This window comes from Gallinula chloropus, assembly GCF_964237585.1.
Source record: "Gallinula chloropus genome assembly, chromosome: 12".
Lineage (NCBI taxonomy): Eukaryota > Metazoa > Chordata > Aves > Gruiformes > Rallidae > Gallinula > Gallinula chloropus.
Window position 1 is genome coordinate 1,852,225 of NC_140097.1, and position 18,014 is coordinate 1,870,238.

Genomic DNA, 18,014 nt, shown 5'->3' on the forward strand with positions numbered 1-18,014 from the left:
CCATGAAGTTACTAACAAGGGAAGAGACTCCTACACTATGGAGGGAAGATGGATTTCGGCACAGTAATTTAATTTTGTGGCAGCAGCTAGATCAAGGAAGTGCTGTGGGAAAGGGGGAAAAAACCCACCCTTCTTTCTTTGTGTGTCCCAAAGACTTGGAAGTGAGCAAGTGGGAAAAGCCAGATAGAGATGGAAAAGACAGCGAGGCTGGGAAATGTGTGTGCTGAAAAAACATCTCAGGCTTGTGGCTTTATAAAGAGGAGCCTTGAGCATCTCCCCCTCCCCTGGGGCACTTAACGAGACGGCCCTGTAGACTCAGAGAGATCACTAGGTGGAAAATGAGTGCTGCACTTCAAGTCAGGTATTTACAAGTCAGTCACGGGGAAATACGCAGATCCACACTGCAAACTCACTTCTACTGAATTGTTTAAGTGATGGTGCAGCATTGTCATTGGCAAGTTGAGTGCTGTGCACTTGAAGAAGTCCCCCTTGAAAGGCTTTGCCAGTTTAAGAGGCGCAGGCGAGGCAGACACAGCGCTGTATTAACTCTCAGATCAATGCCAGCATGAGATGCTACATTAACTGGTGTCACTGGTACCTGGAGGATTTCGATGATCTTCAGCTTCGTGTCCATTACCAGGATGTCCTCTTTCTCTGGTTCGCTCTGCTTGACGTTACCCTCAGGAGCAGCAGCAAGCGGAGCCATGGGCAAGAACCCACCACCTCTGAGCACCACCTGGGTCATCAGCTCACCAACTCCGTGGATGGATCTCATCACATTGCTCCCTTCAGAGAATTAGGCAAACAGATACAGTTATGGTGGTGTGATGGGACTACATTAACAGGGCATGACCCCTCACCTCCTCATTGTCTCAACATTACACAAGGCCAGCCGGACACCTAAATCCCTGCAACACATACAAGTCAGCAGAAGCACTGTGGTATCTTCAGAAACCCCCTGCCCTCTCCCTCTTTCATTGTAGGCATCACTCAGCTTTGCAACCAAGCTATGGACAGAAGGGACCAGAAGATTTGGAACCCACATGGCCACCCTAAGAAGCTACCAAAGAAGGAGCTGTTCTCCCTACCATTTTCCAAGCCTTACCTTTACTTTCCTCGCCCTTTGCCATCTTGGTAATAGGGAAGATGGTAGTGATGTGCACACAGTCTAATATAGCAAGGAGGATTTTGGTTAGTCTGAGGAGGTCACAGAAGTTGTAGAAACCAAAATATATCAGATTTCTGGCTAAGTTAACAACCTACCAAAATAATAATAAAAAGCCTGATTAATACTAAAGTTTTTGCTATCACAGTCAAGTCTTAACACAGCAAAAAGATCAAAAACCCAGCTGTTCTTATCACAATACCTCATAATTCTGTAAGAATTACTCTTAATTCTACTTCTAATCAGCAAGTTTTCTATTACCTCAGTAACAGTCTGTCTCTGCAGGTGATATTCTACAGATACACAATCAGACCCTGTGTGCCTCTTTACAGGGAAGGTAAGAGACATCTGGACAGGAGGGACCATACAAATGTTTTTGATGGCTTTGTCTTACAAAAAAACCCCATCATGCATCTAAATCTTCCTGCTACCAAGTTATAAAGTTTCCCCACATCTTCAAGCCATGTAACAACTTCATACACAGAGCAAATACTTAACGTAGCTCCCTTATCCAAAGCATATTCTCTCAAATACGTTGTTTGTCTTGTTCTCCAGAAATATCTCATCTTTTCTTATATTAGTGGTTACTGAGGGGATACCACTGCATAGATTTGCTGTTTTATTTGCATGTATGGTTTTAATAGGTCAGTAAGTCACAGGACAATATATTGTTCTCTTCATGAGTAATACTGTACGCCCTCGAGGCTCCCTGTGCATGCAGACAGAGTGTTTAGTTTTCAAGACTATTTATTCCTGTAAAGCTGGGCTTTGCAATAACACTGAGAGCCCAGAAAGTAAACAAGGCTACTGCAAATTACAACATCAGCTCGTGTTCATTAATTGCATTTCAAGAACTATCCTTGCAAACTCACAGACCTCAGTGGGGTTGCTCGCACGAGGAGAAAGGACTAGGGTAGAAAGGAGGAGCCTGATAAGGCTCACTGCTCACTAATTACTTGCCCATGTACCCAGCACTGAAAAGAGCACCAACACTCCACACACACACACAAAATAGAATAAAACCAGAACTGGATAGCTACCTCAAAAGTGAGCTTATTTTTCTCTTTATCAGAGAAAGGGAACCTCTGGCACACCACATCTCTTAAATATTCCTCTACAAATTCCATTGTTTGTGCAAATCTCTCCTTAATTTCGTCTTTGGAAGTTCCACTGCTATCGTAGCTGAGGAAGAAAAAACCAAAACAAAACACAGAACTTAGCATGTGAACACACAGGGCTCTGTCCCCCTGATACCGTTTTTCATTCGTTTGTCACAGTCTAAGAAAAGTTAAAGGCTGTTAAATAATTTATCCAAACGAGGGAGTCAGGAAGCTGACACCATAATTTCCTGGCTTTTGCTGGTTTATCCCATATGCTCATTTTGCTCTATTTAAAAATGTCTGAGGAAAACAAAAAAGGAGAATTTTGTCTCAATAAATAAAAGAAACCCTTCACATTTCAGTGGAAACAATGACAAGCTATGTACAGCACTAAGGAGAAAGGATGTGGCCAAGAGATGCCATCTGTGGATGCTATTTTTCCTCCAAATAAAAACAATATATAGGCAAAGTCGATGTTACTTTTTCTTAACAGAAATTCTGGGTTTGCTCCTCAGTTGGAAGGAACCTTCCCCCTCCCCTTCCACTAACTACTTTTGTTTCCTGGATCGATCACGTATCACTGTTTAGCCTCTGCCAGAGCTGCAGCCATTTCTGTTTTTATTTTGGCATTTGAAGTTGAACATGATCTACAGCACCTCTCTCAACAAAAAGAACTCAGCTGGCAAGGAGGAAAGGGAGGGGAAAAAACAAGAAACCAGTAAGCACCAGTACTAATACAGTTAAGACTCTAATTCCTAATGTTTAACATCAATTTTAAATGCTCATTTCCTCCAAATGAAAATACTGGAATCCTGAAGAGCTGAAGTACTATTATATAGCACTAAATTATTTAGAGAGTTAATACGAGTGTAACGGTCAAGAAATCACCTCTCCAGTCTAGCTGTGGGTTTGTAGAGGTGTTTCACCACTCCATCAGAGCATTTTCCACTGGAGGCTAAAGGACATGACTGTCTCTAGCACATCACTCCTTTCAGCATCTTCCCCCGCGCTTTTGCTTTGATTGTGCGACCTACTAGAAGGACACCCTGCCCTGAAAAGTCTACACCATGAACAAATAAGGCAGAAGGAAGGATGAAATAGCTCTCCCTTTCCTCCCCAGGGCTTGGTTGCTCGTCACATCACCCAGAGCAAGGACAGACCCTTCACAGCTTACACCATGTACCTACAGGAAGCTTCTCCAGGTCTCAGCGAGGTTCTCCTCAGCAAACATTACAGGCCCATGAAGCCACAGGCTCTGAATAGCAGAGCTAGTGAGAAGACATCAGGATTTTTTTTTACCCAGAAGCAGTATAAATAATGCACAGGGTTAGGACTGATCTGCTTTTGTTTTAAAAAATCAAGAGCAATGTAGCAATCAAGGTCCCTTCCAATCCCTACAGTTCTGGGATTCTGCCATTCTGTGATGCTGTGATTTCCTTTCCCACACCATTCCAGCAAGTACTTACTCATCAATCGCGATTTCAGAAGGTATTTCAGACCACAGGCGAGCGTACTTCACCGGTGTGACCTGTTCCTGGGGGTCACGATCAACGTGCATGTGGAGCATCAGCCGGCAGAAAGATGCTCTCAAATCATACGGCAAGTTCTCATCAGACATGCAACGGAGAATGAGGTCCACATCCAGCTGGCCAGAGATTTCATTGATGGCCAAGTACTGTCGATCAAGGCACATTCTAGCGAAGAGGTTCAGTTGGTATCTTCAGGGGGAAAAAATGAAACACAAACAAACAGCTTGTACTTTAATCCCCAGGCACTTCCACTTGGTATGATGCCGACATGCTCTTATGAATTATCAGGACAAACCTCCTGTTTTCCAGTAATACAGCTCTACAATAAAAGTACTTATCAAGCACCAGTAAAAGGCAGCACAGTGGGAAAATAAAATAAAAGGAATTGTTGTATTTTCCTGAGTTAGCCAGGATTAAGGGATGCTGTTTATGAAAGGTACAGAAGAGTACAAAGACTGTTTAAGGCAGCTCAGCTTGTTGGTACTGACCAAGACCAAACACTTCTCTGTGGCTTCAGCATCACCATTTTGTTCACTGAGGCAACAGTGTGCACGGACTAGGGACTCATTAAAATTAGGTACCTGATTAAACAGCTACAGAGCTCTGCTCCCTTCAGGCAAAGAATTGGTAGAGAAAAATTGAACTTAATTCCAAAGCTTTTTGGTCCGTAAAGGAAAAGCAACTTGCAGGGCCAGTCACAGACCTCAGGCATAGAGCACCCATCCAGCACCCACATGCATTGACACAGGCATGGCCTGAACAGTGTCAACTGTGAGGCTTCCTGAAGAAATGAACATTTAATTGAGAGCAGACTCCTCTTCGCTCTCAGCGCCACTCGTGGTAACGTGACCACGCTGTACCCTAAGCCCTTGTTTTAAGCATGTTCACAAGCTTATGAAGTGCAGACCAAAACTAACACACACTAAAATTCTATTTAAAAACCCACGTAAGAAAACCTATTTTGAAAGCAGATACAATTTTTAAAAATCTAACCAAGAGGGTCTCTTTGGGTGCTCGACCTACTCGCAGGCCCAAACAGAATCAGGTATCAGGAGGCCTGCTGTGATAACTGCTTCAATGGAAGAGACAATGCAAAATACCATACCTGTTAACAATTTACAAAAAACCTAGTTGTGCTTTCTGCATCACCACAATCCTGTCCATCAAACTACTCTCTGAAGTTTATACCCAGACACAGGAATTTGGTCTGGGTTGAAACCTGATCTCACACTATGCCAGGAACTTGGTGTCTTGTCAAGTCATCTGGAAACATCGGTTCGTGTCAGAAACTGCTAAAAGCATAGCTTAGGCTGTACAAGAGAGCACTGCACATGAATCAAACCAAACCTGTGGCACTTTCATAACTTCAGATGTTGCCCTATTGAGAGCTACAGGACTGCCAAGTCTCTATCACCCCTTTGCAGGAAACAAGCAGAAGCGCAGGCACTCGGTGTGGTGCAATTTCACTGCGCTAGGCCTCGACTAAGATATTTTTGTTTAAATCAGTTCTAACTTGCTTATGCCAATAACAGAACTCCTCACCACAAGGTGCTGGAGCCCCTCTCTTCTGAAGCCAGGCTGGGAGAGTTGGGGTTGCTCAGCCTGGAGAAGAGAAGGCTCCGGGGAGACCTTACAGCACCTTCCAGTCCCTCAAGGGCCTACAAGAAAGCTGGGGAAGGACTTTTTAGAAGGACAGAGAGTGACAGGATGAGGGGGAATGGGTTTAAATCGGAAGGGGGTAGATTTAGATTGGCTATTAGGAAGAAATTCTTCACTATGAGGGTGGTGAGGTCCTGGCACAGGGTGCCCAGGGAGGTGGTGGCTGCCTCCTCCTGGAGGTGTTCAAGGTCGGGTTGGATGCGGCCTTGAGCAGCCTGGGCTGGTGGGAGGTGTCCTTGCCCACAACAGGGGCTTGAGACTTATCTTTAAGGTCTCTTCCCTCACCAATAGTTATTTTACCCATGAAACAAGTATCCTTTCTCCCAAACCAACTACAGCTTATGTACCAAAGGCTTCCCCACCCAGACTTGAGGAACTTTGCCAGCCAACATGCACATGTTATTAACCTGTAGTAGCTGAGTACGTCCCGATCTTCCTTCTGCCCTTCTTTAGCATCCTGAGCCAGTTCCCTGATACTCTTACTGCGGATTTCCTTGTTACTGTCTCTCCAGAACAACCACACTTCTTCCTCATCTTCTCCAACTTCCAAGGCATTTTCTCCACTCGATACTTCTTCAAACTCAAATCGAGAGAGGACCAGCCTGCAAGGAGGAAATTTGCTCAGATTACAAACTGCCAAAACCCATCCAGATCTTTTGGAACATTTCTTTTAAGACACTTGCTAAAAATGGCACTCGCTAAAATGTACTGGTGGCACAGAAGCACCTAATTTTATGTTCTCACCTGCACTCAGAAAATACAAATTTTATTCCTCAACTCTATGAAGTAGAAGCAGAGTAACTTACTCCTTCAGCAGTAGCTGTTTATGACAAAACCTTTGGGCTTTATTATCAAAAGCATTAGGTTTGAATGAATTTAGATTCTAAGCTTTCCATTCAGCCCTAAGCTGAGCAAGACTGCAGCTCCACTTATTTGATGAAGCAACAAGGCCGTTAAAGACACATCTAACCAACTCTCCAAAAACAGCTTTGCAGAACTGGTTCAACAGGCTAGGAAAGGATTTGGTAAACAAAAATAACTAAAAATCGATTTGTTCTGTATCCCATAAATGCCAACTGGATCAGAACACAGTTCTGCTCACGTGGTGAAATAACTAGAAACAAATCAGCTACTGAAGCTGAAATGGCTTTGGGGGCTCTAGGCCCTTCAGAAAAAAAATCCTACATCTGAAAATGAAATACTTAAGGATAAAAAGGGATGTAGTGACTCCAGGTGCTGGTGGAAATAAATATAGTCTTTATGATTTCATGAAGAGAGTTAAATGTGCAAGAATACTCTCGCCCATTTGTGTTTTAAGTGCTACCTGACAAAGACCTGGTTCCCTTCTACAGGATTTTGACCAGGATTACCTCTGCCCTATACCACACATTGAATAAACCTGTCTTTATGAAAGACAACTGGGATTCGGTGCCTGCTATGATGCTTCAGCACCAGCAGTGCAATGCTGAGCTGGAGACCAAGCTCCTAACGGCAGAGGGAGACGCAGGTGAGTGGAGATGCATCGGTGTCTGCCTGCTGCACTGCAAGCCGAGCTCAGCGGGCACACACCCAGGGAGCGCTCGCTCCCTTCCAACAGCTTATGGAGCAGCGCCTGAAGCCCAGGGGAGGATCAAGCCCACAGGACAAGCCCTGCACACCTTCCTGCAGTGTCTGTCTTCTTCGATGACATGTAAGGCATCTGAAAGATTTCTCTGATGGCAGGATGTCTGCTGCCATCAATACCCACTTATGGAGTATTTCAAGAGGACCCCGCACGTACTGAACTGCCTTCTCTAGACATGCCAGCAGTGCTCCCAGCTTTGAATCACCTTCCTTCTGTTTCACACTAGGAAAACCATCTTTAAAAGACATTCACTCACTTAGTTTCAATGAGAATGTCTGCATTTGCTGGATTCAGCACGGCTTTACAAATCAACTCCTGAGTCACTGGAATAGACTTGTTCATGGAAACGCACAGATCCGAGAGGTAATCCAAAAACCTGTTGGAAAACGCAAGCCAAAAGGGTATCAATCCTTGTTGAGATCTAGACTGAAGAATTCTACATCTCAGAAAGAAAACATTCAGAGCTCCATTTTAACATTGCAGAGCGAGACAGTTGCCCGAGGGGGAAGTTATGGAGAGTGCCAGAAGAGAAGTGAACTAGCTGTGCTTGGCTACGAGCAAGTCGGCAGGTCAGACTCTCCTCAGAAGGCCTGGAGGCCAAGGAAGGGTAATCATGCACTCACACACACCGATCTCACCTGGGCTCCCTATTTTTCCTCACAAGACTAACAAAAGTGTCGATCTCAGCAGCTGTGATGTGCTTCTCCAGGAGCTTGCGGTTGTTATGAAGCAGCGCCGTGATGGTGTCCTCGGCCAACACGTCGTAGCCGATTTGCTTCTGCATGAAGCCAAACTGCTTGGCAATGTATTCCTTTGAAACAAAGGCAAGGAGGAAGGGTGGAATTAACTCTGAGTGTCAGGCAACACTCAGTAACAGAAATCAGTAAGATGTTCATCAGCATCAACAGCCCAGGACACAAACTGGGGTAGATTCAAATTGTTCTTCTCTTGAGAGAAAACAAGGGACAAATGATAATCTCAACACACCCCTCCCGGGCTAGGCACCCCCACAAGGCATTTATCCCTGTCTGATATAAGCTTGGTTTTGATAAATGGCAAAAAAAACAACTCCTGAATTCACAGGTCAGCTGTCAGGGGAGCAGTACACAGGGGTGGAGGAAGTCTTACAATTCCCCTTGATCCCACAGATCACACTTCCCTTGTTTTCTTAAATCCCCCTTAGAACTGGTACTAATTACACTGCATATTGTCCCTGATGGAGATGAAAAATGCCAGATAGAGGAAAACTGAGCAACCCCAAAACCTCTTGCTGACTGTACGATACAGCACAGCAGGGTTTCATGGGCCGCAGCCTTTAACAGGAACAATGTTAGCACTATTGAAAGCTACAGATGTTATCTCAGACCTGATTCTTCCTGTAATCCTGCTGAGAGTGCCTCAGCACTCTGTAGCAAAGCCGGCATATGTGTCTGAAGGGAGCGTGACGCTGGTCTCCCAGCTCCTCCAGCCGCAACATCGGGCCGTCGCCGCTGTCTGTAAACGGTGCTTGCAACAGCTTGAAAATCTAGAGATTTGTTAAAAAAAAGAAACCAAACACAACATCCCCTAAGACACTGTCTTCATTTGATCAGAATCTGTGTAAGAGCATTGTTGGTGTCTAAAATTCAGCAAGGTACATCAGAAATACATTCCAGCTGCCAAGTCTCGTGGACACAGAGTAGCTGCACGGACAGTCCAGACGATCACCTTTACTCAACACCACATCCCATATGCTTTTTTTCCTCCTAACAATGGCATGCCTGCAGTCCACTGCCAAGAGCAGGCTGAAAACCAGAACCTCAAAGGACCTTTCAGTCCCAACAGCTTGGCCAGGTTCTCTATTACTAGTTCCTCTTTTCCGACAGCCCTTCCTAAGGGCAGAGTTCAGAGAGAAAGGCAGCCTACCTGCTTCAGAATGTTCTGCTCTCTCATCAGCTTTTGCCGTTCTCTGTTGGGTTTAGAAAACACCACTTCAAGGACATCTTGCCCAGAATTAGTTCCACCAGTAACGAAGTAGACCAAATCCTCCAACAATTTGGTAACAGATCTACAGAAAAGCCAGAAGTTAGTGCCTGACTACAGAAGCCTGCTAAGACAACAGTTTATGTTGGGGTTTATGTTTATGTTATGGGTTTATGTTTATGTAGGTTTACAGAGATTTCAAAATGCTAAGTGAAAAAAGAGCATCAATTTGAGACTGACTCAGATGCTGGGTAAAACACAGATTGTATAGAGCTTAAAATGAGGAAGTAATGCTGCCTAAACCACAGCAGCAGCAAGACAGCGATGCCACTTTAGGACAGCTACTTGCTCACCAAGTTCTAGCTGTCAGTTATTTAATTTGCCAGGGGAGAAAGAATTAAAAAAATAAAATAAATCAGGTGATAATCTCTCCCCAGGCCAAATAAAAGACCCTGGCCACAGAAGCACATGGGTTCTGGTTTTACAGAGCCAACTCCACTCTCTTTTTGTGTGGCCACGTATTTTTCACAGACATTGCCAGAGGATTTGCAAGGAGTCATGTGCTCAGTCTTCACAAGATGGGATTATACATTCCCACGCTGGATTTGCAAAGCCCATCAAGAAGGCTATGCTGTGGATTAGTCCTCTCAGTTCACCACCACAGTTCTCATGCTCTCACTGTGCGACAGGGAGGGCCCCTACAGAACAGGCCTGGAAACCTCCACTATGGGCATAACAAAACCATTGACTTGACAGTCTGACCTAGTAGGAAACAAAACCCCTCTCCTGGTGATGGGGTACACAGATAAAATTTGCAAAGAAACAGTTACTGAGCGAAGGAAACAACATTATCTGAGCCAAATGCTTGCTCCTTACCTTCTTTCATTCTGGGTTATCGTTCCCTTTTCCAACTTGCCAGCAATGGAACCTAAAACCTTACTGGCATCATTGGCAAAATCCAAGTCCCGAACCTCTGCAGGGGAGACTGGGACTATAGCAAAAGCTTCTTTGTCCTCTTTCACTGGAGAAGTACCAATCTGAAACCCAGAGAAGTTTTATCACCAAACCAAAAGGCAGAAAACAAAGTGGCAACTCACATACTCAGTGATAATGAAAGAGGAGCCACACTCCACTTGGGCAGTATGAGGCTACTGTAGGTCAAGCTTTGAGAACAGTAGCACTCTGTGCCAGCCCAAAGGTGTTCCTACATCCAGAGGAACACCAGAGAAATTGAAAAATGCTGCCATAAACAATGGAAAACCTTCTCCTCATGGTGACTGTTGCACAGTAGGAACTGAACAGTGTTAGCTAGTAAACTAGCATGAAAACATTCTGTGTAGGCACCATTCACTGCTGCTAACCTGCTTGCTGTCTGACAAACCCAGCAGTCTCACAGGGCTGGAACCCCTCCTGCGAAAGGCACAGGAACCAAAGGATGTGCTTATAAAAAGTAACAGGACTTACTTTAAGCATCACCGGTTTCTCCTCCTCTTTATCAATAGGGATATTGGTACTATGAACCCAGGTGTTAGTGCAAAGGTGCCTGAGTCTGACATACGAGTTCCTGAAAGAAAGCCAGAAGTTTCCAAGCGTGAGTCAGTCTCCCAGACAGGAAATCTTCACATTGTTGGGATTGCAAGATGTTGGCAGGAACAAGTGGAAAAAAAAAAGTGTCATCTTTACCCATGCTGCATACCATAGTGGGAATAAGGCTCTTCTTTCCTTCTTTCATTCTATAAATGCACCTTAAGAACTCTCCTTATGTAATGACCTACATTTTATATAATTTATAAATATATCATTTATATATTAAGTGACATAAAACCTACATGTTGTTGCTCTAACACAGCTCCTGCACAGTTTCAAATTAAGCCTCTCCAAGCCCATGCCTTTGCACGTGCTATAGCGTAGGTGAGCAGTCAGCACCCTCCCTTCCCCTTGTATTCTTCAGCCTGTGAACTCTCTCCTATCTAATTTGTATTTTCTGAACTGAGACATTTCTGATCTCTGCTCAGCTCGTCAGCACCATACAAGCATCAAAGGTCCATTAAGACCTATGGGGACAGCAGATCCCAGACTAACTTTTCCCAGGTACTTCTGGCAATGACACCATTTTGCATGTACCAGGCCTCTTAGATGTCAAGGCACACCAGATGAGCATCTCAGGCCAGCATAAGAAACAGTCTCTCAGCTGCAGTACCACCTCCTCTCTCCACACAACTGTGGCAGCCAGGAGGACTGGTTTTGGTGGCTGTTAACTTCTGCTAACTTAGTGTCTAATGACTTACGAGAGCTGCACCAATAAAGGAGATGGAACAAAGATGCTGTACTTTCTCAGCAGGAGCAGACAGAAAAGAGCCTGCACACTGTCTGTGTATCTTTGAAGGGCACAGCATCTTATAAGCAGCAAGAGGTAACACAGGGAACAGTTAAAGACATGTAAACAACAGAAAACTAAGTGTTAAATACTTGGTGTTACAGCCTGGCTAACATAACACAGGCAGGTCATTGGACTAGCTTGACAGGACACCCAAGGCTTTTCATCCCAGTTTGTTCACTGGCAAGAGCATCACTCCATCTCAAGCTTCCCACCTATAGAATCAAGTCCTGTTACTTTTAACTCAATTGTAAAGTATGAAAGTGAAGTTTCAGCACTTGCTAAGTATTTCTATGTTAATTTGAGGAAGAACATTCATTCCAAAGGATTAAAAAAAGCAGGAGACAACTCTGCTTTAAAATGAAAAGCTACTCCAAAGCAGACAGTCAGCTCTAACAGTATGCTCAGCTGTACCTGGGGACAAGGCTGTCTCCTCCTCGCAAGGTGGTAGGGTCCAACTCAAATATGGAAGAGATGTCATTCCCTTCAGGCACAGACACCAGAGAGTAGGCCATCTTCTCCTGAGCACTGCGCAAGCCCCTTCTGGAGGCATCCTGCTCGGGGTCCAGCTGTGGAAGAAGTCCCATCACACAGTCAGCCTGAGCCCTCCAGACCCACCTGCCCCGTGTTAGACAGATGTGTCCTCCTGTCACCTGCAGACAGCACTGAACCACTCCAAGGACCAGTTATAAGATAACTGGGCTGTAGGACACCAGTAAAGCTGACAGGGAGCTGCCCTTGCCAGCTGTTTCTTCACTTTCCCTGGTGTTAATAACTTTTGAGGATCACAAAGACAACGAATCCCAAACCACAGAAGTTACGGCTTACAGACAGTGCCAGAAGAGACTCAACATCCCCCAGGCATTCACCCCACAGAGCACTGGGAACCCTGACTAGCTCCACATGACTCGCTGCTAAGATGCACACCTGGACACTCTTGAAATGTGTTTGACATGGCAGTTACCACCCCGACAAAGGAATCGTGCGAGCTGCAAATACAAAAGCCACTAACACAGTGTGCCAACAGTCCTGCTGGGAACTAACCAACTTCAGCAGCAATAAACAGGACTTGCATCTGCCAGTCACAGACAAACAAAACAAAAAACTGCTCAAGAAGTTGGGTATCTTGCTGTTCACACTACAGCTTATGAGGCACTCAAACACAATGATGTGCTACAGAGGCTGTGGCATATGAACTATCTTTCCTTCCAAGGCACTAGCAAATTACCAGCCTCAAGCCAAGAAAAGATAGTAGCATCAACTGAATAAACCTCTGGATTTTCAGATGCAAGGACAAAGGGGTAGGGAAAAATAAACACAGCACAGGAGCCAGCTGGCTAAACATCTAAAGCCAGATGTAATTTTCAAAGTGATCAAGCAACCCATTTATGAGCTTCTCTGATGTTGGCACCCAAAGCAGGCAGCACTAAGTACCTGTCTTTCAAAGTCCTGGCGCAGGGCACTACGATCTTTGGACGTACAGAACAGGTATGTAACATTGCTGGTGCTGCAGCACAGCATGGAGTTAGCACATGGGTAATCAATTAACTTGGCTGCAAATTAGTGATGTTTAGAGTCTGATTTCTCAGGTGGGAAAAGACAGCTAGCTGTAGGGAACAGATACACATGGGGGGAGCGTGCCTTCGGGAGAAGCAGCTACACACTGAGAGCCCATCTGGAGGATCTACACCAGGAGCAGCCTGCGCTCTTGGAATGAATTCTCCAAGTCTCAGCTGTCCCCATCACCCCCCAGTGAGGCTCTGCATTCACTGCTGGGACTTCAGGAGACAAGTGGTCAGTTACTGGAACTCCAGCAAAGCTGAAGGTTAGCAAATTGCAAGGTAGGGAAATGGGGCAGTTTCGGGAGAAGCAAAACTTCAAGTCCAAGGCTGACACTGACTGGTCTTTAATGTTGTGAGGCACCAGCATCTCCCCCCCATGCCCATTTAAGCCCCATTCTCGTATAGCTCACTGCGGTGTGTGGAGAGCACAGCCCCAAACCACAGAGCTGGGCACAAACCCTGCCGTGCTGCAGACACCTTGCGCTGGGATCGAGCAGGGGTTCAGATGAAGTCGGACAAAGCAGCCTACACCATCCTGCACCAGCAAATCTGACTTCTGTGCCAGAAGTGACGTGGGTGCTCCTGAGCCTGTTCTTTACGGTCTGCTTTTGCCATCTAGTGGTAACGGGACAGAGCAGGGAAAAGCGAGCTCTGCTCTGGAGACAGCGCGGTACGGGCACTTACCGGATGGAGACACGAGCATCACACTAGTAGGGTGGATGTCTACATTACAGACCTCAACACTGCTTGACTTTCAAAACGTTAAGCCAACCAAACAGTTCAGTGTTGGATCCCCCTCTCCCCCAACTATAGGGGTAAGGGCTTATTTTGTCCATGTTGTCATTCTTCCAGCATGTTCACTGAAGTCAAGCTGTCAGAAGATCAATCAGTGTTTGCTGCCAAACGCTACCAAGAACTAATCAGGCTAACAGCTCGCTATCTGGGGGCAAGGGTAAGCGTTTTAATGGCCAGGCTATAATGCCAAATCCTTTTAGGAGGAAAAAGCCTACCCTGCAGGATTTCAAAGCATCACAGTGCACTTGTCTTAAAAACTGGAGGGTTCGTTCTTTTTCATATCTAAATGAAGCAAAACTTCCATAATGCAGGATAACTAACCAAGAAAGCTGTGTAAGCCTACAATTGCATCCAACTAAAAATCCATGATGCAAGGACGTTCACAGAAAACACCACAGACTGGCTTTCACAGGAAAACAGAACAGCACTGAGTTCATATTCTCCCAGCCATTCTTGCTCTCCAGACCCTTTATTCCAGCTTTCCCGTCAGAAGCTAAAGCAAGAGGGACAACTGATTTCTTAAACAAGGATGAAATGACTGGTACAGCTTGATGTGAACATGCCATTAAGGACATTTGTTGACTGGTGTCACCTTGAGCAATGTGCTTCTCAGACTTATTCAAGACGGCGCTTTGAGGAAGGGAAGGTTTGGGAAGGTCTGAGAAATGGGAGGACAGAAAAGGAGCGGCTACACAGCGGGGAGGCGAGGGGGCCCAGGTTAACAGATAAATTCAGTTCCAAGCACATAGTTCTTTACTAAAGCCTAATGCAATTTTCCATATCCATTCCTCTGGATAGGCCTTAAAAGCCTTCAGCTCATTCTCAGCATTTTAGTCTCTTCACTAGCAAAAAGTCCTGGACCATCTACGCACTGGCCACGTCAATACCCAGGCCTGTGCCAAGCCCTCTCAATTAGGGGCAAGATCATACTCTTGCCTATACTTACTGAGGATTGACACTCCAGGTCATCTTCCTCATAGTCAGGGTTTACCTGATGGAACAGAATCACAGGCACGTCAAAACTCTGAGCTGGAAGCTGGAAACAACCTCAGCATGGTCTAAACGTGGGGAGAAAGGCACAGCGGTACCGGGCATGCAGGGCAACCGCGCTGCGCAAACCGACCCGCTCTGAACGGAGCGGCTGAGTAACCTGCACACATGCAGAGAGCTTTCTCCTGCTTAATCAGTCAAGGAGCAAGAGTGGGGAAGAGTTATCAAGTTTCAATTGTTTTTTTTTTTTACTGGAGGGATCTTTTTTGTTTGTTTTGGTATTTTCAAGTCTCAGTTGGTATTTCCAACTAGGAATTAGAGGTGTGGCAGGATATTTTTAGAATAAACACTATTCCAACCATAGATCAGGTGAGCAGCCTCTCCAGTATATGTCTGCATGACATAAACCCATGTTTGTGTTACGGCTGATCAGCAACCCCACGATTTACTGGAAAAGCTCTATACTGGATCCCTACTGAAAAGGATTTGGGAGTGTGCATGTGACAAAACACTGCTGCTTTTCCAATCTGCTTATTAGAAGAATATAAAATGGGCTGTTTCATGTGGGCTTTTCCCTCTGAAGTCCGTGGGGCAACAGCACAGGCTGAGGCAGCCCTTCTGCCCTGCTGTGCACTCGTACATCCAGGACAGCTTCTCCTTACAGAGGTTTGTGCATGTTGATGTACCCACGATTTAAAGTGAATAGCACTCATTTTAATAAATGTTTATAACTGTTGAGCAGAAAAAAACTCAGTTATAATCTTAGACTTCCATTTTTTTAAGCTTTTTAAGTAAAATGTCTTGAAATCTTATTTAAATGGGGCAAAAGATGTCCATTATGGAGAAAAGAAGAGATTTAGTTTGTGCTTGGACAGCTAAGTGTAATCTGCAGTTCTTGCAAGCCTGGTCTGAAGTGTAACTGCGTTCTCATTTCGCACCCAGTTATACAATCCTGCTCGGAAATTGGTGATTCAGGAGAAACTAACAGCAGTTGAATTCATTTTCCTCCAAAGGCTCTCAGCCATTCACAATGTATTCATCTATATTAATGAAGTCATCTTGATTCTACTGCCCACATGACAGGATACTATTTAGTGTCTGTTCTTCGCAGGAGAAGAGTTATTACCTCTAGAATTCATACAGAAAGTGAAATAAGCTCAAGCCCACCCCCGTATCGTGGCTCTTTCAAGCCTCCTTCATCCTGTTTTCTATGTTTAGCCATCTAGTTCTGTATTAATACTTAGGACCCAAATGCTACCCTCCTCCCCTCCTCTGGGTCTATTTTTAGGGCAGGAAATGAGAGAGATTTTTTCAGAGGGTTCAAAAGGAAGAGAATACAGTGGGGCAGGAAAGGCAAAGCTCCTGAATGAGCCCCAACACCTACCTCTGCTGCCAGGTAGTGTCCAGTGGCAAGATGCTTGAACCTGAAAAGGCTGTTCCAGTACCCGGCGCCGCCGCGACAAGGATCATGCTGCACCACCTAGGAAGGAAAGGAAACCAGCTTACACCCTGTGTCAGTCACCTCCCTTTCAAACATGGTGTTTGCTGAGGAAACAGAACGGGAGGCTCCAGAAAAGGCAGAACCTCCTTTCACACGCACACAACATACAGCGCAGGAAATACGTGGAGCAGCTACAATTGCTTCACCTCAGAGACTCAGGTGCATTGATTTACTGCTCACAGGCAAGTCCCAATACCTGTCCTCAAAGTCACTGACCGTGGCTGGGACTCCACTGGAGTCTGGTGAGTGATGGCAGGAAGATGGTGGGGCATGTTGGCAGAGCAGTGATTAAAACCTGTGTTGCTCCGTCTTAAAACAAGCTTCCTAAAGGAACAGACAAGCCCTTCACCACTTGGGTATAACTAATTGTTCACCTTCTGAAAGCGGGTGAGGGAAGACACCAGGAAACATTCCTCAAAGATATGAAAGTTTGAAGCCTGTGGTCTTTATTCCTTAACTCCTCCCAGGGTGAACAGAGCCTCCAACACCAGACGATGCGTTCCTCCCTATCAGCTTCTCTGTGGGTACAGCCACTTCCCTAGGGAAAGCTCAGTGTAGCTGAGCTCTGCCTTTCAGGTAACTGCAGACACAGCCACTTGCCACGGAAGCTACTGATGTAACACATCCAAGTCCTGTAACTTCTAGGTGGGATTTCCATGTATGTCAGAGCAGATACTTGTAGAAAGGCTACAAAGCCCACCCATCTACCCCTACAAGTCATTTTATGATTCTCCCAAGCAGCTGACACTGCAAACAGAAAGTCTAAAACCAAATCTAATCACACCAATAAGCAAGGCTATTTTAAGCTGCCAGTGATGGCCAAGGTGTTAGTCACACTATTTAAAAGCCAAATAAAGGAAAAAAAGCCCAAATGGTCCAGACAAGCAGTGCATGGAGACTAACAAAGGGCTGCAGTCTCCTTGCAGATGAGGATGTGCATAATCACATTCTTCCACGCACAAACAGTGTTTGGTACACTCAGCAGGACAGCTGAAACTATTAGCTGGCGTTAAACTTCAGTAACTGGTAAGGAAATGACTTCAAAGATGCTTCTCCATCCCTTTTTTCTCAATTGCCAAGAACCTCAATTGGGGAGTTATCTGCTGCAGCATTAGGGCTCAGAACTCTGCTTTGATTTTGCACAGAAAGCACAGTAAGTACAGGAATTTTAAGATTATGCTTCTAGCTCCAGGAGGACTTTTTACCTAAAAAATGGAAATTGAGGCACACTATTTTTACACAGAAACAGTAATTGTTGCTACAAAGCCACCCCCAGCCTGGGTTCCAATTCTTACCTCTACTTCCCACAGGGCTTTGGAGCTGGTTGCAGATGTGGCCGACTGTCTCCCTGTCGTCCTCAGGAAAACGTGCTGCTTCTTCCTGTGCTCATCACAAGTCAGGAACTTCTCCTGTTCTGCATGAAACAGTCTCACCACGTCGCCCTGCGGAAGCCCGGACAGCACAGTCAACACAGGCATCACCATCACCCCTCTGGGAAGACGTCAGAGGCAAGCGGAGCTTTCAGCCTTACCCCTTTGAGGATATCATCTTTGTTATCGCTCCATTTCATGAAGAGGACGATTTTCCAGCTGGTATTGCAATTCACAGAGTTCACCTAAAAGGAGAAGTAAGAGCATCAGTCCCACTGCCTCGTGCCTGCACAAGATACTCCCCGAAGCACTGCCTTCCCTCGCAGAGCATCGCGGTCCCCGCTGCGCTGCCATAGGGAAGGAAAGCCCTCTCTGCATTT

The 18,014-nt window shown here is 45.4% G+C and overlaps 1 protein-coding gene across 4 annotated transcripts in view; it reads right to left on the minus strand.

Moving 5' to 3' along the window:
• Window positions 1-18,014, minus strand: part of ITPR1 (inositol 1,4,5-trisphosphate receptor type 1) — a gene marked incomplete at its 5' end in the record, with an annotated part of 159,646 nt that overhangs the window by 98,884 nt on the left and 42,748 nt on the right. For all 4 annotated transcript variants that reach the window (XM_084269793.1, XM_084269792.1, XM_084269791.1 and 1 more), the window contains 16 exons: window positions 599-786; window positions 1,106-1,259; window positions 2,206-2,347; window positions 3,732-3,983; window positions 5,861-6,055; window positions 7,334-7,453; window positions 7,716-7,888; window positions 8,444-8,602; window positions 8,983-9,124; window positions 9,916-10,076; window positions 10,504-10,603; window positions 11,831-11,985; window positions 14,720-14,764; window positions 16,148-16,243; window positions 17,560-17,706; window positions 17,796-17,879. In XM_084269793.1, the coding sequence (XP_084125919.1) occupies window positions 599-786; window positions 1,106-1,259; window positions 2,206-2,347; window positions 3,732-3,983; window positions 5,861-6,055; window positions 7,334-7,453; window positions 7,716-7,888; window positions 8,444-8,602; window positions 8,983-9,124; window positions 9,916-10,076; window positions 10,504-10,603; window positions 11,831-11,985; window positions 14,720-14,764; window positions 16,148-16,243; window positions 17,560-17,706; window positions 17,796-17,879 (2,313 nt within the window). The remainder of the gene's footprint in view (window positions 1-598; window positions 787-1,105; window positions 1,260-2,205; window positions 2,348-3,731; window positions 3,984-5,860; window positions 6,056-7,333; window positions 7,454-7,715; window positions 7,889-8,443; window positions 8,603-8,982; window positions 9,125-9,915; window positions 10,077-10,503; window positions 10,604-11,830; window positions 11,986-14,719; window positions 14,765-16,147; window positions 16,244-17,559; window positions 17,707-17,795; window positions 17,880-18,014) is intronic.